This window comes from Pezoporus occidentalis, unplaced genomic scaffold, assembly GCF_034315485.1.
Source record: "Pezoporus occidentalis ecotype Australia unplaced genomic scaffold, CSIRO_AGI_Poc_V1 ctg2, whole genome shotgun sequence".
Classification (NCBI taxonomy): domain Eukaryota; kingdom Metazoa; phylum Chordata; class Aves; order Psittaciformes; family Psittacidae; genus Pezoporus; species Pezoporus occidentalis.
Genome location: NW_026913855.1, coordinates 2807313 through 2832026, shown reverse-complemented (window position 1 = coordinate 2832026; position 24714 = coordinate 2807313). Strand labels below are relative to the sequence as shown.

Here is a 24714-nt window from a genome sequence, read left to right as displayed (position 1 = left end):
GGTGGACTTGATGATTTTAAAGGTCATTTCCAGCCTAAATGGTTCTATGATTCTATGATTTTAGTTGCTACTTCTTTTCATATGCCTATTTTGCAGATTGTTGCTCAACTGAGCTATTTTGTAGTAGTGTACTGAGTCCTCCCAACACAAGCTTCAGTCTGGAGTCTTTCCTGATTAATGTATGCTGACTATTCAGAAGATGACCTAGGTAATCCAGATATTTAGGGTCAAGAAACACGTTCACTGTGTCGTGAGCTGATGTTGCCTTGCCCTTAAATGGAGGGGGAAGGAGGGTGTGGGCTATTATGGAGAGGAGAGGAAAGAAAAATATTTGATTAGGTTTGATTAGCAGCAGTTGTGGTTTTATTACTCAATTTCCTAAACTGCGTCTGAAAAATGCACTCCCCTTTTATCTGGGAAAGTTTTTCGGCTCTTATGTATTTTTAGAGGGAAGGGAAAAAAAAGTTTGTATGAAACCAATACATTAAAATCTAATTATCAGGTTTTTAGAGGAACTGTGTAGTCTGTGTAGACCATAGAATTCTTGCCAAAAGAAAATATGTGTAGAGTAAGTGTCTTTTAAAAGGGCGATGTTCCAATTAGAAAGTCTTCTTAGGTGGTTAGTATCAAAGGTTTCTCTAGGCTCATTTACACCCTCCTCTCCTGTAATGGGCATCCCTGTTCCAACACACAGGATTTTTTTAGTAGAGAATTGCCAAAATAGTTCTGCTTGTATCTATGCTTTCCATACAACGAGGTATTTTCCTTTCCTCAGTTCAGAACATCATCCCTTGTTTACAGTCCTAGGCAATACTTGAGTTGAGTGGCTATTTTTACTTTTCAGTTTTTATTGCACACCTTAACCAAGAAAGGACAGGGAGAAGACCTGGTGGCTACAGAGTAGGTGGAGATACCTGGAAGTAGAAACAGGCAGAGGAAATAATGGACTAAGGTCCTAAAATATATTGCATAATGAAAAATGATGTAAAGAGACAGATTTGAGATGGATAACTAGTATGTGCATGTAAGGAAGGGTTAATATCTTGGAACATTTAGCAACATTTTCAGCCTAGCTATGCACTGCAGTACAGCATTTAAATTTATCTGCTACCAATAAATAAATTGAACTGTGGAGTTTTTTTCAGCCTTTAAAATTGGCAATGAAATAAAGCCTAGAATCTCAGAATATATCACAGGGCGAATATATTAATTTAGGGACGTTACACATTCCTCGATGTTTACAACTTTTTTACTTTCTCTTTTTTTTTTTTTTGTATATATATGAGAAATTCAGAAAGGAAATCAGTCAGTTCATAAAACAACTTTTCAAAGTGTGTATTGCTGTGAAATTAACATCACAGCAATGTTAGTGAATGTCATATTCCGTGTTCTTGCATCCTCTGTGAGGGTATAGTGATTACTTCATCTTAAGGCTAGACTATCTCACAATTTGTTAAATTCTTCTGATTTCTTTACCCATGCCTGTGAATTTACAAATTTTATTTTCCAAATTGTTGTAAGTTTAATAATGCAAGTCATTGACATGTTTAAGAAAAGATTAACAGTTGAGGATAAGATGCACAGCATACTGAGGAGCAAATCAGCACTGAGGAACAAGTACTTTTGATCCATACTACTGCCATATTGAATTTAGCTAGGAGTATACAGCAATTCTTGAAGTATATTAACTAATGCATTTCTTGATCTTTCATGTGGCTTCGTATGTAACATCAAGTCTTTTGTACAAATGTATGAATTCTTAAAGTGACATGGAGTTTATTACATTGAGTTATTGAAGCATTAAGGTCTTAATTTACTGTTAAAGTAAGAATAATCATACTGCTTATTAGGAATTGGGCATAGGAGCCTGAAGGACTGAATCATTTCTTCCAGATGTACTTGTGTGTTGTTACCAACTTTTTCATCTCCTCTGAAGCAAACTAGCTTTCAGCTAGTTACAGACTGAAGCAGATTGCTAGATGACATGGACTTGTAGACTGTCTCAGTTTGGCATATGGTATTGTATATGATTCAAAAACACTTCCATAATTTCTACATAAATTTATGCAATTTTTTTCACAATAGTCTCCATCTCATTATTCATACTTTATTTTTTTATCAGTCATTTCCTTTGCCATATGTGTTATTGTTTGCACACATTAGCAAGAATTATGGGATGATATGTCTTTATCTGCCATCATTAAAAAATACTTATAATTTCCTGAACAAAAAGAGTTTGCTGCAAGAAATCATTAACTTTACACTTGGGGCATATTTGCCCAAAGATCTGACACTAAATTATGTGTTACTTTAGTAGTAAGAATAACTGCAGATTTTAGCAAAAAGTAGAAATTAATACATTACATTTCCAAACCTTTCTGGCATTTTTAATATTTAGGATTTCCAGAGAAAACAGTAAGAAAAATCCATCTGAATACAATCATTTGTACCACTCTCTTGCAGTAAATTCAAGTAATTCTGAAACGTAAACACACTGGGGGGGGGAGGTAATATTTGAGCACCTCTTCTATTGCCCTGGAGTTTTGCTCAAATCGCAGAGGAGCAAGGATTAGAAAATAGGTACAAGCAAGAAGGAGAAATAGGCCACAAACCCAAAACTATTGCAGGATACTTGGTCATTAAACTATTCTCTCACAAATCTTACGTATGTTTTTCAGCACAAAAGAAAGAAAAAAAAGGTTTTCTTCCAGTACAATAAAGCTTGTAACAAATAAATCAGAGACTCACTAGCAAGCACTTATTCTTTAGCCTAAACTGCTTTCTGTAAAATTGAAAGTCAGGATAATTTTCTAGTGTTGTGCAAGTCCAACTAATGCTAGGTTCTCACTCTCCATCCTTGCATCTGAATATCACTATTGTCTGCCTTTTATTGTTGGAAAATTTTGTTATTTTAAATCAGTCAGCTGTGACCCTACAGTAATTAGACACTTGAGTTGTCCCACAAATTGCAAGGCTCAATGTGGGTTACAAACAAGCATGCGTTTGCCCTTTGTCCAGCAACTACATCTAAGAAGCCTGTATCGAAATCAGCAGATTAGCAGGATTTGATGAATTAGTTTAATGTGACAGATCCCTTCTATTGCAAAACAATATAACTCTGCTTAAATTAATGGAATGGTTCCTAGGTTATACTAGCTGAGTGATATTTGTGAAGCACAGTAAATACATCTATAGCTGTGGAATTGATAATGCTGCCAGTTATAAAGCTTTTTTGCTCAAATGCATTTGAAAAACAAGCTATGCTTGTGCTTATCCTTGTATTTCACTCTCCCCTTCTGTTTGGATCCCTTGTTTTGCTGCTTTCTTGTTATAATTTTTGCCTTTTTCCTCAAATAGGGCAAACAACTATAATTATTTCTCTCTAGTATACTCCAAGTGCTCAGGTAACACATGCAATGCAGTCTGATTTTTCACTAGTTGAACATAAAACCTTCAGCTGGCAACCAGAGAGACACTCAGCAATCTCAGCTTTACTGCCAAATTGGATGACAGGAGATGGCAGTACAGACAATATTCTTGGCAAGCTTCCCTGTTTACAAATCCCTGCTTCGAAACTACATTGTTTTGCTCTGTGATATTCTTCCTTCCAGGAGTATGGGACAAAGTAGACTTCACAATAAAGCCCAACATATTTTATGTAATACAGGGATACTAGCTAGAAAATGATGTGTTTTCCCCCTATAAATCTCTAAGATTTTTTCTTTGAACTTTCTTATCATCAGAATTTTGATTTTAGTTTTTTTTTCCACTTCATGTGTGTCTGTATGCTTCTCTATGATGATGGAAGGAAAATACTATTTTAACTGCGCAGGTATAATGAAACAGGAGGACGCCTGTGAGACAAAGAGGAAGAAATACACATTAATTATCTTAGGATGCATTATCTTTTCATTTTGCAAGCAAGGAAATATCTAATACCTGAGTAGCAAAATGCTGTACTTCAGACTGGAGGGGTAATATAAATCACATGCAGGGGGCAGCTCGATGGAAGATCAGAATCTAGTGCATTCACTGAGACAAAAGTAGACAAAGAAGAGACTACATTCGTGTTCGCCCTTCCCACATACCATGACCTCTTCCACAGTCACAAAGATCTATTTCCAATTTCAAGGCAATAGCTATAAATGTTAATAGTTGCCTTTACCTCTTTCTCTGGGCTTAGCTTCTTGCCCCATTACCAAAACCATTTAGTTTCTCAGTAATTCATTTTCTATGTAATCTCTTTTCATGTCCTATGTTTCCTCTATTATGTTTCACCTTGGGCAGTACATCATGTAAATAAAGCCTATATCCATAATCACTTTACTGTACTGCTTAAGGGAATTCAGTCTCAAAAACTCCATTGCAGCCTCTGTCCATTATAGGAGATCTCTCTGGTCCTCATTAGGTGGAACAAGTGGGCAAATATTTTAAAAACTGTTTCAGCATCAGTGATGTAACCTTGAGTATCTATTCAGAAATGTCAGATATATTTAAAAGATGAGCATGAAAGAGATAAAGGCACCTGAGAAAGAAGTTCATCATACTGTATTACGATTTCAAAAACTCCTGCGTTTGAAATAGTGTTTAAGGCCACATTATAGCGGTGTAGACAGTGATCAAATGGACAAAAAACATCCAAGAACTTATATTCAAGTATTTTTTTCAAATTAGAACTAGAAATTTAACGTACAAATAGCCTGAAAATGTGTATATTGGTATTTGAGGCAGAAATAATTGAGGTAAAGCAGAAATGACTGAGTTTTGTATTCTTCCAATAAGGAAGAGAAATACTAGCTTCACATTGCCATGTAACTGTCTCTGAAAGGACAGAAACAAATATTTGGACATGATATAAACAAAGGACAGATCAAATATTTGTGTGAGAAGTAGTACTTTTAGTTCTGTTTAGCATTTACTGTAATTAAGAAGTGTATATTGTCTTTTTTAAACCAGGTTTTACTTTGAATTTGAGTTTAGGGTTCTGGCAAGCTCTTTTTGTGAAATGAAAATTGGATATTTCCCTTCTACTTTATTGAAAGCCAAAACCCATGAAAGCGTTTGACAGTCTCTCATGTCACCTCGTGTTTGTCTGATGTGGTTATTGGTGGTTTTCCATCCTAGGTCTTAAATATCATTTTATAACAAATCCAAAGTCCTGCTTCACTGCAGTTTTATTAATGGACAGTATTCATGGGAAAAAGTAGGTAAGATTTTAAAATGCTCTGTGTGCTGGGTACTAGATGGGCGTAAAAATATTAGATAGCATGCTATCCAAATGTTTTCATGCACATAGAGGTCGTTAAGGACTACTTATGAAATTGCACCTTTTATTATGTAAGAGGAAAAAAAAAAACAAACAAACCCCAATAATTTTCTTCCCACCTAGAAAAAGCCATTAATGTTCTTTTCCTCTTTTTCCTTTTTTTTTTTTGTTTTGTTTTGTTTTGGTTTTTGTTTTTGTGTTCTCAAGCTTCATTCTGACTTGGACAAGGGAGTGGGCACTGTAAAATATACCCTTTCGGGAGATGGTGCTGGCACTGTTTTTACCATTGATGAGACCACAGGAGATATTCATGCCATAAGGAGCCTAGATCGAGAAGAAAAACCTTTCTACACACTCCGGGCTCAGGCTGTGGATGTTGACACCAAGAAACCACTAGAGCCAGAATCAGAATTCATCATCAAAGTGCAGGATATTAATGATAATGAGCCAAAGTTTCTGGATGGGCCTTATGTTGCCAGTGTCCCAGAAATGTCTCCAGTGGGTGAGTAAGAAGCTTTAAACACTTGATAACTAATTGCATATTACTTAAGTATCTCAATGTGCATTTCCTGCTGAGAAAAGAAAGAGAAGGATGAAATGAAAATATAACTTCTAAAACTTACTATTCAAAATGTCTCACTCTGTGCATAGAAATATACAGATTCCAGTTTTGGTTTAGCTTTATTTGTTTATATAGAAACTCATTCTCTTGCCTGTGACAGTCTCTGAGAACAGGAAGAAAAAAATATATATATTCATACAGGTAAGCTAATGTCCAGGGGTTCTGTGTACCCCCCATATATTATTTCACATGGTGAAGTGCATTCGCCTCTCTATTTTATGTTGGCTGTTTCCTGTACAGAATTAGATTGTATAACAGCCTCATGCCACTTACTGTTCTTATCTTTTCATGGCTGTAAAATTCCTACAGCACGTGCATGATCCCCTAATTGTAAGTTAGGGGACAATTCTTTATGAAGTCCTGCTACACTGTGAGTGCTGAAAGTAACAATTTCCCTCACCTGACCCTCCACAATGCAGGAACAGGACAGAGAGGCTCAGCAAGACTAGCTCAAGGTCTCAAAAACCTAATGTCCAAGAAAATACTGAGTGCATTGGATTCTTAAGAAAAAGAAAAAAAACTGGAACAGGTTTTTGTTTGAAGATTTTCACAACATGATAGACATTTGCCAGAAAAGTCATAAAAAGCACTGATCCTGCTTTGGAGCAGGAGAATAGACTAAATTGGCCCTTTGGGTCCCTGCCTGATGGCTGATTCTGCAGTGGTCCTGAGCAGTGTGTTTGCAACACAAGCACACTGCTTGTGTCCTGCTGCCAGATGGCATGTTGAGCTTCCCCGCAGGCACCAGAAATTAATTCATTCTCGGTTGGGAGGTCTTTAACTTCACAGTGCTAGCTTCAGTTTATTGCCATTCTCTCTCCTAAGCTGTCTTTTCCCAGTACTTCACAAGCCAGTATTAGTCATATAATACTCCCTGTAGTTGCTAACAGTTTTGGAAGTTTTCTGGCTCTGAAATGTGAAGAGGGATCCTGTTGCACTTCCAGCTATGCAGCTCACATGGTGATGTTTTGAAAGATAATCCAGGAGTCAACTAGCTACCTACAAAAGTTGCTATATGGAATTAATGAGGTAGTATTTTCAATTTTGTGGTAGAATGTGGTAAAAAGTGATATGAGTAGACATGTAGAGATGATCTTGTTAATCTCATGCAAATATAGAGAAGAGTTCATTATAGTCACCCACAGAGGTTCATGTATAAATTCACTGTTCAGGTGCACTACTGTTGTTGCCCCTGTAGAGATGCCCAGTGATATCACTTACAGTTATATTATTTATAGATGGCAAACATTCATTATATTTTCAAATCTGTTTCTGTGTCAAGTTCAGAATATAATTTTCCCAACAGTGAATGTATGTTTATTTGTGAAATTGTTTTAAAGACTTGATCAGAGAGAAATGAGCAAAGTAATAACAAATAATGCTATTTAGACAGTGGAACACGATATATGCAATCATTCTCTCATTCTGTTGCTTTCTCTCCATCTTCCTGTCGTATTTCTTAAATATGTGTATGCAGTAGCAGACAAAATGCTAACAGCAGTTTTATTTCATGGGAAACTCTCTTCAAGGTGTGCCATGCATTGTGGCTTTTACATTGACTGGGAGTTGCATTGACTAAATGAGATGGAACTGAGTATGCGGTGTCATGCACATGTCTTAAAAGAAATGCTTTTTCTGTTTATTCTCCTTTAGAAAAACAGCAGTAGATGCCATGGCAAAAATGCATCCTCTTGATCTTCACTTTATTCAGTCACATCACTATCTGCAGAAGATTTATTCATAAGAGTTTATATCTTCCTCTATAGGAAAAATCAAAGATGGATGAAAATTAATCGAAGAAGTTAAGACAAGGAAATAGTGCCCTAAATGGAGGCCTAAACTCCAATTAGTGGTTGCTAAAGATGATAAAAAATTCTGCTTTTGGTTTACTTGCAGCAAAAATATCTAGAAATGCCTTCTGTTGCCTGCAATGTGCCAGGAAATTGTGCCTTCTCTAATGTAGGTCTCTCCACTCTCTTACTCTCTCTTATCTATGCTTTTGCTACCTTATGTAAGCACATATTTCTCAGAGGATCTAAAACTACTGTTCCCCATCATCAACCATTTAGTTGCACCTGTAGAGATGCCTAGACCTCCCACTGCCTGAGGCTGACATTGAAAATCACTTTGATTTTTTAGCTGGTGCAGCATATGGTTGCCTTGGCTTAGGCAAAAACCCTGATAAACTCTTCCTCTCATCTACTTTTTTACATTTTCATTTTCTAATTGTCACTTTCCAATTCCCAAATGTCCTAAACTTCACTTCCTATATTTTTGCAACAGTATTTATTATGAACTGCACTCATTCACACTTTCTCCATTGTGGGAAATGCACCAAAACATGACCTTTTTTCCCCATTCCTAGTTATTTCTATAAGCCTGACTAGCCTCTCTGACTAGTGACTTGCTGTCTTTTATTGTTGCATGATACATGCAAAGGTTTACTCAGTTTCCTAGTTTATTCTAAGTCTATTAGTAATAAGGAGCAAAATTTGAACACCAGAATTCATGTTGAAAGGCAACTAGAGGGCGGCTAAGTAGCTAATAAAGTCCTGAAGACTTAAAACCCACTGCAAACACACAGTATATGTTCCATTTGGGATAAAGTGAAATACAGTGAATTGTATAAAACACACTTGAGGCACCCTAGTCTGCAGCCATAACAAAGGATTACATGGGGCTGGACAGTCTTGGGAAGGTAAGTGTACTTCAGACCCCTTACACACATTTTAGAAATTTTCATGGCTGTAGTATTCTTGGTTTTGTAATATCTCTGGCCTTCTAATTTCTGTTGCTGAAGCTTTGGTGGCTGAAGAAAAGCCATAGCACTCATCCCCAGGTTCTGAGTTCCAGTCACAGAGTTATAAGAAAACTGTGTGTCATCTTTATCCTGGACTTTGATGAATTTTTTTTTTTCCAGAAAAGGTACAAAGACATGGAAGTTTGTAGGATACTCAATATCTGGCTTTCTGCACATATATATTATTTACAGATATGTGTCATATCCAAGGTTTTAATGTAGATTTTCAAATAACTTTGTTGTGTTATTTTCCATGCATATTTTAGGTGGAAATTTTTTTTCCATTGAAATTTGAAGTTATATTGAAGTTTCTTCTGCAAGTTTCTGTACACTGGGGTTTGGTTGGTTTTCCCTTTAATCAATACCACTCTTTAAAAAAGATGATGGCAATGCATGTCTTAGATTTTTCTCAAAAAAAAAGATAATTTTAGGATTGTCATTTTTACTTGGTGGTGCATTCCTTGCTTGGAGCCAAATTCCTTCATATGTTTTTTACTAAGAATAAAATGTTAGCAGGATGTTTACTGTTCTCTAAAATTTTAATATAAGCCCACTACAAACTAGGACACCTACCTGTTCTATGCCAAAGGCTGGAATGGCCATCTGGCCTTGCTCCTTTCATACATGCTCTGTAATCTGCTCATGTATGACAGAGAGGACAGTCAATCACAGGTATAAAAGTCCTTCTCTTGAGAAGCCCTTTGGTTACCAACTGGTGTAACATGCAGGCTACTGGACCCATCTATGATTCCCATTATTTCCGATACTTTCCAAGTGTGCATAGTTTCTGTATTGGATATTAGTACCTCCAATGTTGACAGTGTATCGCTCATATAACAAATGGGTGCAGAATCCTTAATGGTGGTAATTACCTGGGAAAAGGCAATGATGTGAAATTGCCTGCAGTGAAACTCAGCAGGTAGTGTCAGATTACAACATAGAACTAATATTTTAAGAACAGAGATTGCCATGCTGTTACCCTGTGCCTAATAAGAGACTTATAAAACCTTAAGGACTGGACTTCTAATATATTTTTTTCTGATACTGGATTGGTTTTATCAATACTTTTATTTGAAAATATTGCCTTGATTTAATAAGATTTCCAAAATGTAGAACAAACCAGAAATGGAAATTTATGCATGAGGACTGAAAAGGGGGCTATAATTTTGCCATTTGCAATTTAATATTATCAAAATATGTTGTCCTTTAGTAGAGTTTAATCAATGGTGTTGCTTCTGGCAGCTGTGCCAGCTTCTGTTGCAATATAGTTCATGTAAGCATGGAAATACATATCATGAGTTTAAACCAAGGTTACCTCCTTATTAAAACTATCAGTCCAAATGACTGAGAGTAAGAGCATACCAGCATTAAGCATACATTCAGGGAAATATAATATATTTTTATATATTTGTATGTAAAAATATGCACAGAAATTCATCTGCATTTCTCATTAATTTTTTTACTGATTATGCTGATTTTAATTGATCATATGTATCATACATGACAAATTTGTAATTTCTACTGTCACAGTCTCCTAATTATTTTCTAAATTCTTTCCATTATTCCTCTATGGTAGGCAGCTAAGGGTACAGCAACTAAGGCTGTACTAAACCCATCAATTTCATAACATATAGATTCCATACGTTCTTTCCCAGGTAATTTCATTTCATACCTTTTCCACTAGATTAACTCTTCATTGCTCAGGAAGGATCTACGAATTCCAGATCACAATGGCAATTATTCTGCCTTTTTTGTTATTAACAAATAACGGAAAAAGTTCTCATTAAATAGCTGTGTACTGTTTAGGCTTGAATATTCTATTTGAAACTGCCTCAATTGTAACACTACATTTTAACGCTAAAATGGTCAATGATACTAGAAAGTTGGTACCAGATTATTTTTACTGAGTATCCTCTTTGGTGCAAAGCAGCTACTTGAAGAGTGTTACGGATTTTGTTCTCATGGTAGTGACTGCATAAAATTGTCTCTATAAATTTTATGGCAATTTTACTTCTGAAGTGAATACTTAATGGGTTTATACTTAAACACTGGCTTATATTTAAACATTGTTAAAGGCTTATATATATGCATTCACAAATGGAACATATATTTAGTATATATGTCTATGTTGTTTTATGTGAAAGGATTAGAACGTGTAAAAAACTAACCTGATGAACTGGTGGGTAGGAACCTGCACTCTGGTGAGGCATAGTTTAGTACCCTGTGCCTGAGTTTAGCCTGAAGCTTACAATGAGCAGAGCCTAGGGAAGGAAGAACTATAAGGTATTGGAGCAAATACAGAGTGATCCTTCTCTTGGTATAGAATCCTAGCTTCTGGCAGTATATTTTTAAGGGCTTCCAGAGGTGTACCCAGGCTGTTGTGGATGATATTACTTTGGGAAACTGTAGAGGCCAGAGACATTTTTGAATGGTATTACACATGGTCATGGAGAGGTAACTGGCATTATAATCTGCCAGCCCCTGTCTGAAGGCCCTGCAGCTCCTCCCTGATCTCCATGCTTTTCTCTGGTGTTATCAAGTCCTTAAAGAAAATGATGGGAATTGGATGTCATATTCCATATACAAATATCTTGAATATTCTTATTTATTCTCTTTTCCTTCTCTAATAAATCCCGTCAGTCATTTTCCCTTTTTTGTCCACTGTTGATCATTGAGATGAAAACTTTGAAGAATTTTCCACAGTGATCGCAAGATGAAGAATTAATAGGGAACTGAGCTACAACCCATCTTTGTGAAAGTACTGATAAGGTGTTTTTTCCCATGCCTCTTACTTCGTATTCATCAATGTGAAATCCCCTATCCCCAGATACTTGTTACATTAAGATACCCCTGTAACATTCTGCAGTCAAGCTTTCATTTTGTCAATTCATTAACTGCTTATATACTCTTTTACTGGCAACCTGTGAGTTTCAGATCCAAGTGAGATGCCAGGGGCAACCCACCTTTCATGTAAAGACTGGCACTTTATTCCTACCATTTGATTTCTGTTTTTATTTTGATATTATAATAGAAAAGGCTGTTCTCTCTTTATTGTTTATTCTTCTTTTGTAAAGCATTTGCTTAGAAACCTTGATGAAATCTTTTTGGAAATTTAGATAACTGTTAATCTGTGCAAGTAATCTAGATCTGTATACTTACTGATTCACCCAATAGGTTAACAGGCTCTGTGAAGAGTGGCTTCCCTTCACAAAACTGTACTGACTCCCCCCTTACAAGGTCGTATCCACATGTCCTCTAATTTAGTACTTTATTACAGTGTGCAGATTCATCCATTGCCTGGATCACACCTGGTGCCCTAGGTAATACAGGCCACTTTCCAAAAAAATTCATGTTCCATCACTGTCTTTCAGTTCTCTGTCTTGTGGCTATGTCAGATGGCATTTTACCCTTCATAGTTTCAGTGGTTTCTCACTTAGATCTGCTTCATTAATTACAGATTTTGTCTTTTGGATATTATTTTTTTTAATTGTAAAAAAAAAAACCAACAAGAAACCAAACCCAAAATCCAACAAGCAACTAAGCCAGCTTCTGTACTGATCATCCAACTAAATTTTATATCCAGTGGAAAGAAAGGTGAGTTTTAAGGAAGGAGAAGCAGGAAAGACAGTTTATGGCAGCTTAGCCTTTTGGTAAAGAAGTTTTTACCATGTATGTGTACCAAGAAATGGGAAAAAAACAACACTGAGATGTAGACAGAAAATTACAAGTGGGAAATAAAAGCTTTTGAAACAAAAGTGTTTCTTGATGTTATGGTAGATTGCTAGACAGCCTAGGCAGTTTTTACTACTGCGAAAAACCTTACAGACAAAACCCTTTTAGATCAAAAGGGAGGAAGAAATGCAGAGATTCAAGGCTAGCTTGGTTAAAGGATTGTGGCTATTGTCATACTCACTGTGAGTTTCATTTCTTACGCCCTGGCTGCTGGAAATTGTCAGCAAAACAAGGAAATCTGGCACATACTGCTATCTGGGAGAATTCGCATAGAATGAAAGCTGTGACAGACAAGCCCCTACAAACATGCATAGAGCAAAATGTCCGAGAAGCTTTTGCTGTTAAAAATGCAAGATGCTGAATGGCTGCTTTCTGACTGTGAAAGCAGCTAGCAGAAATGTCTGTATTCTGCACTAATACCAGTATTAGTGCAGAATTCATGCAAAGTATTTGAGTCTTACTTCATGTATATCCAAGCCTACTTTATTGTGTTTAACCGGAAGTGGGCAAAGTTAAAATCCCCTGTCACAGCAGATAAAGCCATTATGTTCCTACCTAATTGCCGACTTTACTCCATCATAGTAGTGTATATCAAATAACATTTTATATTTCATCACAACCAGGTCTTTTGATGCAGACCCCTCTGCTAGGTTAACCAACCAATTTTTTCATTATTAAAATTAAGTTATTTGGTTTTGCTCTATAGTAATTTTAATTGTGCTATTATTGCATTACAGTTGTTGGGATTATCTGTTGGTTTTACTGTCAGTGGTACTATTTCTAAAGGAAAGGTATTGGCATATTTTTGTGAAGTATTGAGAGATATAGGAATTGTTTTTATACAGGCATATAGTATCTCTTATCATGAAACATGTGGTATTGATAGTTGTTTTAGTAGCCACTGATCAGCTGTAAATGTTAAAAATTAACAAGAAGTTGCTTTATTCTTACCACAAAATGATCCTGAACATTAAAAATCTTTCCAGCAAGAGCTGTTCTTTGGCCACCACATGGTTTTAAACATTAAACATATTTTAAAAGTATTACTGTTCTTAGCCACTGTGTGATTGTAAATATTAAATATGTTTTATAAAAGCTTCTTTTCAAGCTACTGTCTATGCATGCCTATGAACATCATTTTTCTTTAAAGTTGCTTTCCAGCCAGTGAGCTATTTTTTTTCTTATAAGCTCAGTTCTATTTAGAATTTTTCACAAAAAAAAACAAGTGCGAGGTTTCAGTGGCACAAGGTAGCTCTTCATTCAAGACAAGTAATCATGTACTGGCCATCTTCCTATAAAGACACTGCAGGTAATGAGAACAAGCCAAAATTTAAATGGATTTTTATGGATATTTTGCATGGACAGGCTGTGTATATTTAGTGTTCTTCTCCCCCATTTTTGTGTATAACTCTACAGTAAAACAAAATTATAAAAGCAAACATGAGTGATATTCTGTACTAAGTTAACTGGTGTAAGAGATCAGTCACTGCGTGAATCAACCAAGTCATCATCAGCCCTAGAGGAGGACAAAACAGAAGGCAAAATAGTCTCAAGATTGCTAAGCAAATGGGAGTCACTAAACCAAAGATGATTAAGGGCTTTAATTCTGTGTGCAGAAATAACTCCATGTGGCAAATTAGATGTAATCCTAGGAAGGCCTGGGGTGATAAGAAAAGTGTTCATGAGAATCTAGCTTAACAAGAGCAGAGAGAAAAAAATCACTGATAGCAAATATTCTGTTAAGGACAACTTATTCTCCATTTAGAGAATCCCATAAGGCTTAAAGTCTACAGAAAAGACACCACGGATAAAAATAATACCTTAGGAGAAGAAAATCTACATAAAACAGAGGTATAAAAATATCTGCAGAATGAGGAAAAGCATATACTAGAGTATCTTTAAATGACATGTCAGCCAATTAGTATGTATCTCTCTCTTTCAACCTTGGATTTAATGAATCCTAGATACTTAATGTTTCGTCTTATTTGTAGTAAGGAACAGCATGGATGGGCAATCAGCCCAATGTCTATACTGTACACCATATATTTTTTTCTAAGGAACCATTAAAGACCTTATGGGAGCATGAGCCTGATGTTCCTCCCCTCCATCCTTTGATCAACCAGGGTCCCCAAAAGAGTGGGTTGAAACCTTTCCACAAGAGCCATTTTTGCAAAGTTTCTGTAGAACTGAAAGATGCAAACATGTAACTCTGTCAAAATGTTTTATGAAAAAACAGATGGCTGCTTTTTGAGTCATCCCCCAGGTTAGCTGGTGACTGGCAAATTAAACAGGTGGTTCCCAGATTAGTAGAGGAGCATTCTTTATATCAACCTGACAAGCCAAGCACTGGTGGGATGGGAACCCATAGGCCAGGTTCTGGAGCTGGGAACCTGGTGGGTTTGACTGTTCCCTGATTTCTCTGTTGTGCAGCTGATGGCAAGGCCAGTTGCCATGCTGTCTGGACAAGGTAGTCAGCCTGCAAGCTAAACAGATCATAACTAAGTAGGAAGAAGACCAATGGAAATGAAGCAAACTTTTCTCTTTGCTAAAAACTCAACAGTGTCAATATTATTTTCTGGAGTGTGCAAATTTTTATTTATTTTTTTTTTTTCCTGCAGTAAAGCAGAATGAAGTGAAAGGCCAAAACTATTTGAAATATCCCAGTAAAGTGAAATTCCACAGTCCAGAGATCCTTATGCTATTTATGCCTAGGCACCTTTTGTGCAGAAGCCAGCAGTAAAAGTTAAATCATTGAGGGTTATAGAGGTGAAGACCGGACATAGAGGGTGTGCTGACTTCAGGCAGGTGTGAAAGAATGATAGCAGAGGAAGAGGAAAAGCTTTACAGAGTGTTCAGATTTCATTTCAGGAGCTACTGGAGAGAAATGTAACACCTTTAATACTGTATTGTACTTGATTCAGATTGACGCTGCTAGAGAGACTGCTATTGTTTATGTTAGCAAACCTCAGGACCATCCTTTTATTTTCATAAGAAACTTGAAGGATATTAATGAATAAATAAATGACACTCAAGGTATGAGTATTCCTATGGAGCAACCTTGAAGGAGGAGGGAAGCAGTATACAGCAGGCAAGGGGACCTCCATCAAGGTCTGCCTGATACACCATACCAGCCATTGACAGAGAATGTTGTTGCAACCTTCAGGGGTGTAATTCAACTAATCATTTGCATCTTGGTACACCATTGTTCACAGCTGGTGATTTTCACTAGAATAGTTTGTTGACTGCTGCACATCCCACTGAGGTTGGCACAGTGTTTTGGGATAGAGATTCTAACTGCTAAAGGATAATATGGATCCCAATAGCCAATACAGGTCAGGAAATCTACAGAGTATCTCCTCAATCGTATCCTTCATCTTCCATCTATGTGTATCGTTGTTACAGCAAGCATCAATTTTACCATTTGTTCTAATCTAAAAGACTATCCTAATTTATCTGAAATATAATTATGCAGCTAGGATTCCCATATTGTAGGAACATCACCTTAGAAGCCTGTCTATCCTCCTGTCTCTGTCTTCCTCCTGAACAGAAGTAGAAGCTAGGAGAAAGTTAAGTACACATTTAGGGAGATTATCATGTCACAGTCTATTTGGGAGTAGGTTTTATCCACGCGTGATTTACTTATTTATTTTCTAACTCTGTTAAAAAGGATTGTTGTTTGGGTTCACAGCCATACCAAATACTTCTCTAATCCCCATTTTGTTGGGTGTAGTGACTGTACATTCCCTAAATTGATCATGTCATTCTACAAAGCATTTCCTTTTCCCATTTTTAACATTTTTTTTTTTATTTCAGTCTGGAAAATAAAAGATTAATAGGAACAGATTATTTAGCTTTGGTGTAGTCCTAACTACATCTCTATAATGCCACATCTTTCTGTCTTATTTCTAAATTAAACAGATGAAATATTTGAAGTTCTATGTTGAAAACTTTACATTTATCAATCACTTTCACTGCTTGCCTCTGAGCCCCCTTTACATCTGCCATCCTTTTAGTGATAGGGCAACAGTAATCAATATTTTCAACAGCCCTGAGAAAATTCAGATGAGAAAGATGCCTGAAGGGCAGGTTCAAGTGCTCAAGCCTGCAATTTTTGGTCTTGCAAGAGATGATGTAGACATAGATGCTCAAATTATCAGCCCCATTCTCTGGTTCAGTAGTTCCAAATTCATCCACATTTTCTTGCTGCTTTCATTCCGTATCACCTTGTGCCTGAACACAAACCAAATCCTGTCAGTTCCCAGCAGATGTTTGATAGTCCTGGAATCGTTTCATGGCTCTTGTATGTGATTCTGAATGAATTTTCTGTTCACAGATTTTAAGTCCTAAACCAATATTAATCACTGAACATAATCCAGTGGGACATAATGCTTTGCTGTTCATAGAGTGGATGATCCTGTGTGCCTTCAAAAGATCATCCAGTTGCTAAATCTTCCCCTAATTGAGTAGAAAAATTAGCTTTACTATAGTATATTAAAGAACTGTGTTTGATAGTTTTATTTGTCATACTGGTGAGGGAATAAGGATGAGAACTGTTAACATTTGTGGAGGAGGTGGCAGTGGTTGAACATATGTAAATTGCTGCTTTTATTTGCCACAACCATTCAAAAAAGTTTCAAACACTGGTGTACTAGGAATCACTCCAACATAAAATGTTGGATAATCACTTCCTGTTATCAGCTTTTCTTTGTAACAAATATACAAAAACAAATTCTAGCCTTTCCTTCTGAAGAAAATCTTACATAAATGACCTGAAAGGCACCCAGATGTCATGCTGCCTGCCTGAATCAAAAGATGGCATCAAGGCAGCAGCTTCTTAGATTCCAAAATCCATATGAAGCTTGTAATTGAACTGGCAAGTTGTAAAGAAGGAATCCTTTCTCTGGGCCGCTGCACAGCAATATCTCTGAACTGCTGATTTAAAGGAAAGATATGGGATAAGAACTGCGCCAGCATGTCCTGATGATTTACTGTAGAACTGAGTTTTTGGCAGTTCCATAATACTTGTACTGCAGTTTGGGTGCTTTATATTTTAGCCACCTTTATCAATTTACTTCGGGTAGCACAAGGGGACAGTAAGAGTGATGACAGAATAGGTTTTATGGCAGCATAGTACAAGGAAGTTTGGGATACTAACTCTCAACTTACCTTGCAAGGATGTCCTAATGGTTCATTTCCAGTTCTACTGTTACACAGACTGACTACATTAAAGCCCACATGAGCCTTCCTGCCCATACTGCAAATGTGTTTCACACTTTGAGTGTTTACTTACTTGTGGACGCAGTGCGTGTCATGTTGGTACTGCTCTTATCAACAGTAGAGGTTTTAAACTTCCCAGTAAGATCTCCTTTAGTGAATGTTTTTCATCAGCAGATTCTCAGGCCAGATTTGTAAAGGTAACTTGGCACTGGAAGAGTCTTATAAGCATCTTGTGGTTGTTTTGTGGTTTTGGTGTGGGTTTTTTTTCTTGATATCACTAAGTGTAGGGCACATAAATGATTTTGAAAACCCTAATCAGTCTTTAAACTCTCAAACAGCTTTTAATAGCTTGAGCTGTACCGTCAAGTTCCTCAAGCAATGCTGAGCATGCCTGATGTATAGACACCTAAATTTCACTGTCATACATTATAAACGTGAACCAAAATGTACTGGTGATTTGGCCAGATAGTTGGAGCAGTGTCTTGTGGAGCTCAACCAAATCAGACGCAGATCAAATTCAGCATTACTACAGTAGGTGATTTGAGGTATGCCGTGCAGGGTTAGATGTTCACATGGATTTATTTGTCTGATTCCAAATGAAGTATCTTAGTACCTGCCTGCATTTGGAAAAAAGTAAATTTCTACAAAATTGTTCCATGGGTTTCTAAAATGTCACCTAAACCTGTTCCCAATCTGCTTGTGCATAGAACTGTCTGAGCTTTACACTGCTGAGCAGCTAGATGCCAATTAATGCCTAAGCACTGTCAAAAATCATAAAGCAGATATACTTAATTCTTTGTTGGAAGCCAGTTAGTGACATTTTCAGAGTTCAGAGTTACATCCCATAGAAAATATGGCTGGAGGAGAGGTTGCATGTTTTCATTTTGCAGTGAGCTAAGTAGAAAACTCACACAAGATGCTGCAGATGCAGCTTTAATCCTTTCCTTTTTTAAATACGACCTCCTCATGTTTTAACCACCACAGACTTTCTTAGTCTTTCTCCCTTCTTCCTTTTTTTGGCCTGATGAATATTTAATGATCCTATATAAAACAAATCAGCTTCCTCCTTTTTCAAGAGAGTGATGGTCTGAGCATTCACTTAAGAGGTAGCAAACAAGGATTCAACCACTGTATAACAGAAGAGTGACTTAAAATAGTTTCTATCTCATGCATCCACTGGGCATTCAGGAGGGAATATCATCTGCTTCTACACTGTGTCAGAATAAGGTTGGTTTAAGCTGTTAACACAGAAAAGGTTTTAAATTGTTTTTCCCCACTAAATAACTTCTGAGAAAGAAGGCATCTAGGAAGCAATTTTTATCACTGGTGTCCCTTGCAGGCTACAGCACCTTTTCACTAATAAGCTCAGTTGTATGGATCTTGTTCTTAGGCATCTAAATAATACCAGGTAGCAAAAAAAAAAAAAAATTAATCTGGGCTTATTGCATTTGCAGTGGGTCTTTTTATGATTCACACCCTCAGTATCTCTGCACTGTAGTCGTTTTGCATAAGAGCACCATGTAATGTTACTTCTCTGGTTTATAGCTGTAGTCTTGAAGATGGTGAAAAATGAGAAGGAATATTCACTGCAGAGCTTACTTCTTGATGTATATATGTTACTGGAACTGAGAAACAACAGATGAGAGTGTATGTGCAAGGGAACTTGGGGAAATTCACCTTAAAAAAAATAATGAATTTTTTAAATATATTTTTGAAGGAGTCAGGAAAAAAAGAATAAGTTGAGGAATAAAAGAAATATGGAATAAAAAGCTGGGAAGCAGCTCACTGGTGAATAACAGAGCAAGAGTTTCATGTTCATTAAAAAATCTGAACATGGTTAGTTTGGTGAGTTGCGATGTTAACTATATTGTCTGTCTTTATGTATGTGGGAAGGACTGTGTATGGATTATTAAAATCCACTTGATAGTTTCTTAACAAACCTTACTTGTTGTGTGGTTCTTCACGGTTTGACTGTCAGATGTAAATTACAATTGCTGAAGAGTGCCACATTGTCATCCAGTAAATAGTGGTCTGTATGTGGCCTCCAAACGATGAAAGCCTGAAAGGCTGACAGGCTGTTATAGTTGGAAAATCTCCTCTGACTGTTAATTATCTGTATGTGTGTCCAAAGCAGTGGCATTTAGGGTTTGGTATTTTATTATTAGGTTGCTGTTGTTATTATTATTATTGAAATTTTCAGGAAGTATGACATGCTTTTTTCCTGTAGAAATCAGTCAGGAAATAATCAAGATAGTCAGCAAGTCAGCAACATAATATGTTCTAGTACTTTGTTTGATTTTAATTTTGAAATAACATTGAAGATGGAATAGTCTGAGCAACTCTAGGCAGAATTCTAGTGAAGTGATTCGACTTCCGGCTAGGCAAAGAGTTGAGTTCATTTCAGTGATTAAAATGAAGGTCCAGCTGTCTGATAGTGAATTTATAGGCCACATTTTTCTTTTTTGTTTTCCTTTTAATTTATTTTATTTGGAATTAAGATAGAATTTTGTTTTGCAGATCTTACCACTCGTCATCTCTGGGCAGAATCAATACCTTGGATTATAAATTATTTAGAAATTACATGGGGAAGACAAGAAATCCTAGATTCACTTACAATTTAGGTGGTTGATATGTAGGCTTGGGTTTGGATTTTAACAGATGTAGATTCACCTGTAAAACAATAACACAACAAATATTAAGCAAATACTTTCCTAAGAAATGTAAAACTCATTTTTTTTTGTATGAGCTAAGCAGTAAGTGGCCAGATATGTAGGCCATACTTACATACATTTAATTTTAGGTTCAGTATTTCACAAGTTCAGAATTTTATCTGTGTCAAGGCTTGTTATCTCACAGGTTTTAGAATTTATGAATTAACATAAAGAAGTTGTGGGAGCTGGCATAGAAAGGCAAATTTCTAGAACAGAATCCTAAATACAATTGAAGAAGGGTGAAACTGCACTTCAGCCTGGACAACAGTCAAATATGGTCTGTCTTTACCATTTTTATCTTTCTTTAGTCTTGCTTTTCGTTCTCTTTGGTTGGTTGGTTTTGGTTTTGTTGATGGTATTTTGTCCAGTAGTGCCAAACAAAGCATTGTTTTTTATTTGGTTTCCAAATTCAAGTGATTTTGATCATCAAAATAGAGAGAAAAATGCAAATAGGGAAAAAAAAATCCCAGATCAGGCTTAGAATAACTCAAATGAGTAAATAATTCAGACTCCTATCTGATAAGAATTCAAGGTTTCTACCTTGATAATTTCAACAGCATGAAGAACAGTTTGGCATTTTGTATCATCCTTAATTAGAATCTCTTATATCATAGCTGTGCCATACAAATATTGAAATAACTGTATTTATGCTCACAATTCATTTGCATGTTGTACTGGTCTTTTTTTGTCTTCTGTCTTGTTTAAAGAACATAGTGCGTGGCAATGAAATTGGGGTACTAAAGAAGCCTTTGAATAAGCTACAAGAGCTTAAAATTAAAATTAAAAAAGGAATGGTATTGCACATTTTGCTTGTTGTTTTATTCCAAGTTCAGGTATTGTAATTAAGGCAATAATAATTTTTCAATGTGTTTATTTTTAAAAAACAGATTACAAGTGAAATATTTGGGAAGTGTGTATATAGCCATGTACACCTTGACTGACATCAGGAGAAGGCTGTGTTGTAGTCACTGGTGTTAACTAAGTGGGTTGATGTGACAGAATTCTCAAATAAGAGAAAATCTTCTTAAAGAAGGAATGTTTTAAATGTTGTGATAAAGATTTGTCAGACCATAGTGCAGTGATAGCAGGGGAAGGCAAAGAAATATTTTCTGCTTGCATTACATCTGGGAAAATGAGGAGGCAAGGAAAGTTAATGTGTAACGGCTTAGATTTTCCTCAGAGCTTTCTTGCTACCAGTTATGCCCCTAATTTTTCAGTTATGGAAAAGGAACATAAGAACACAGTGAAGGAATGGCCATGCATAAAGGAAATGAAACTGTACCTACAATATTACCATATATCCTTCATTCACTGTAATAATAAATCCCAATTTCCTTCTTTTATTATAATTATTTGGTTTCATTTGCTTTAGTACTTTTAAAAGCGTTCTTTAAAGTAACCATATGCCTCAGTGATTTGCTGAGTGGTTATGTTCTTAAATATTTTTCTTGAAGCCCAGCTTTCATTCATATTTTAGATGGATCCAAGGCTGGGCTTACCCCAGAAAATTGGGCTGGGGAGCAATTTAATAGGATTCAGGAGTGGAAATTCTTATCTGTCCTATTACTCAGACTTTTACCCAGATATAAGTTTCTCTGAAGAGAGAATAACTTATAATGCCACAGCTAGAGCAATGTAATCTTTTGACAGCACTCAAGAAGCAGGGAAGGGAGGAGGGAGAGGCACCCTGGGTGGCAGGAGAAACTCGGAACAGGGAGGAAAATGCCAAAGGAAGTCCCAGAAAAAGACACAGGTTCCTTTCACTGCAAAGCTCCCACTGAAACTGCTCAGAAGCCTGACAAAACATCTGGGAAAGTGAGGTGTTTTGGATATATATAATTTTTGTACAGGAGTGGTAGGGATACTGCATTTGTGTGTACCATGTAGATGTGAAGTGAGAAATTCACATAGGCTTTCTGAGAGGTGTTTTTCAACATTAGCTTTTAAATGCTCAGATAAAAAGGCATAAATTCACAAATGTGTATTCCCACGTGCAGAAATAGATAAACTCAAGCTCCTGATTAGATTTATGAATCCAAGCAATTCAGACCCTCACTCTGCTCACTGGTTGTTTCTCCCCTAATCTCCCATCCGCATTTAGGGACTCCCTTTTGACAGTGAAGTAGTACTGCAATATGAGAAATGGAGTCCAGCCAGAAATCCGAGACCCATATTTTATTTTATTTTTTAATTTTGTTTGCAATTGCAATTGTGTTTCTTCAGTTCTACATGAGACATATGATCTTTTCTATGTCCATTAGTAAATATATTTATTTTTTTTATTTATCTTATGTTCTGAAAAGCTTATCTTAGTTTTAGAAGGAATATGATTCTTTCAGTCCAGAGAGTTTTGTGGGAATAGCTGTTGTAAAACCAAGAGGAGTATTTCATGTAGCAATATATTCTGAAAATACACGGGAAAAGTTCCCAAGAGCTTATGTTCAACTAGGCTGAAGAATTACCATGATCTTTATTTTTACAGATATCCACATCAGTTCTGAAAATTTTCCCACTCTCTTTGTAAATTAATTCCACATTTCAGCAAATTCCCAGGTATTCTCACAGGTCTTATGCCCAATTCTGCAAAACAGTGTATTGTTTTATCTTAGTATCGTTTTAAAGAATATTGAAATACTTCTTTAAAATAGATATAAAGCATGAAGCTTTTAATTTTTAACTACTACTTTTCTAAAATATCCATACTATATGTAGAATAGCAGATGACCCACACTGAGTAAATGCTTATTAAACTAAGAATGCTGAGGGAAATTCTGCTAATAATATTTAAAAGGGAAATTGATTGGTGGCTTGGCTTTGTTAGTGAAGATTTGGAAAGGGCTTTACCCACACTTACTACAAGCACGATGACCAAGGGCATGTGGGACAGGCAAATCTGGTTGGAAAAAAAAAGGCTGCTTAGGCAATCCGGAAGTTTCCAACCAGGACTGTCAAATCCTGGGGCAATCTCGAGCGACCCATGCCCTGGTCCACCTGCATGCAAGGTTGGATCTGCAGCTTCCCATGCACCTTGTCACCTGCCGTTTCAACCCTTGCCTGTCCATACAGACAAGTGAGAGTAAACCCTTCCAGCCTGCGCAGTTGTCAGGCACTTGCTGTCAGAGCTCTTTGTCTTAAAGGATATTTTTCTCACCTGTATTTTAGTACAATGCAATTTAAAATTACACATTATGGTGACATACAACATTCAGCATCATTAGGGTTTTTGGCCCATAGGCCATATGAAAGGCTGATGACCTTTAAGGATGCCTTTTTCATACATTTGGTGTTCTAAGATGCTGACTGTGCCTTTATTTTGCATTTGTACAGTAAGAAATAGCATGTCACACCTTGGTAATGTACAATATATTCACTTTTGCCACTGGACCCTTTCCTAAAGCAGATCTTCAACATATGAGTAGAAATCTCATTTTCCTTTCTTGTCCATTTTTCATCTGGGGACCACACTCTGACATTGTATTTTCTTGTTTCACAAATCTGTGCTTATGTTTTGAAATACATATGCTGTTGCCCTGGAGAGTCATCAGAACCTAATCTTATTGGGAAGTCAGAGATGTATATAAAAACTATTTAACTTTCTTTTAATATTTATTTTGTGACATGGACTTAAAAAGAGTTACAACATGCAAGTAGCTCTGGACAAGTAATTTTTTTTTAGCTCACTGACCCAGTCACATAGAAAAATTACTTATTTTGGAGTCAAAATGTGAAAGTCGCAAAACCAAATGCTTTCACCTTTCCAAGTAGTATTTCTGGGAAGTTTTTGGTGACACTGTTCAGCAGAAAATTGAAAATACCTTTGACTAAGCTGAACCTGTTTTTCAGTGATTTTTCTACACTCCAAAATTTAAATAGTGTTTAGGATTATGTTCCCAAGCTCAAAAACCATTGAAAAGCATTGTAAAGTCTTTTTAGAATTTGGAATGCATATCTTAGCTGAACATTGATTCTTTTTTTACAACATGGCTGTTGCAAACTTCTCTGTAGACTCAGTTGTGTACTAAGAACAAGATCTGACATTGGCTTGAAGGCTTCATAGTGTCTGTTGTGAATATCAAGATGTTTTTAACAGTAGAGTTCCCAGCAGAAGTGTAAACAGCCTTTAATCCCAGATGTTAGTGTGCAAAAGGTGTGTAACTGCAGATATGTAAATGTAGTTAAATTGTTCATTAATTTAGGATTGGGGAAGGCAGCAGTGGTGTTGCATAGGCATCTCATAGTACTTTTAGAATCTTTCACATGACAAATAGGAGTGGAGAAAGTAGGGTTTCTTTTCCTTCGGACGAGGCTTAGAATTTTCCACATGCCCTGAGTATTCTGAAAGTGCAGCATAAGTGGTTTGCAAGCC

General features: G+C 36.4%; 1 protein-coding gene across 4 annotated transcripts in view; it reads left to right on the top strand.

The window, feature by feature from the left end:
* The window catches only part of LOC134163125 (cadherin-12), a 550087-nt gene that overhangs the window by 420581 nt on the left and 104792 nt on the right, over window positions 1-24714 (top strand). For all 4 annotated transcript variants that reach the window (XM_062617684.1, XM_062617681.1, XM_062617682.1 and 1 more), the window contains exon 4: window positions 5474-5768. In XM_062617684.1, coding sequence (XP_062473668.1) covers window positions 5474-5768 — 295 coding nt within the window. The remainder of the gene's footprint in view (window positions 1-5473; window positions 5769-24714) is intronic.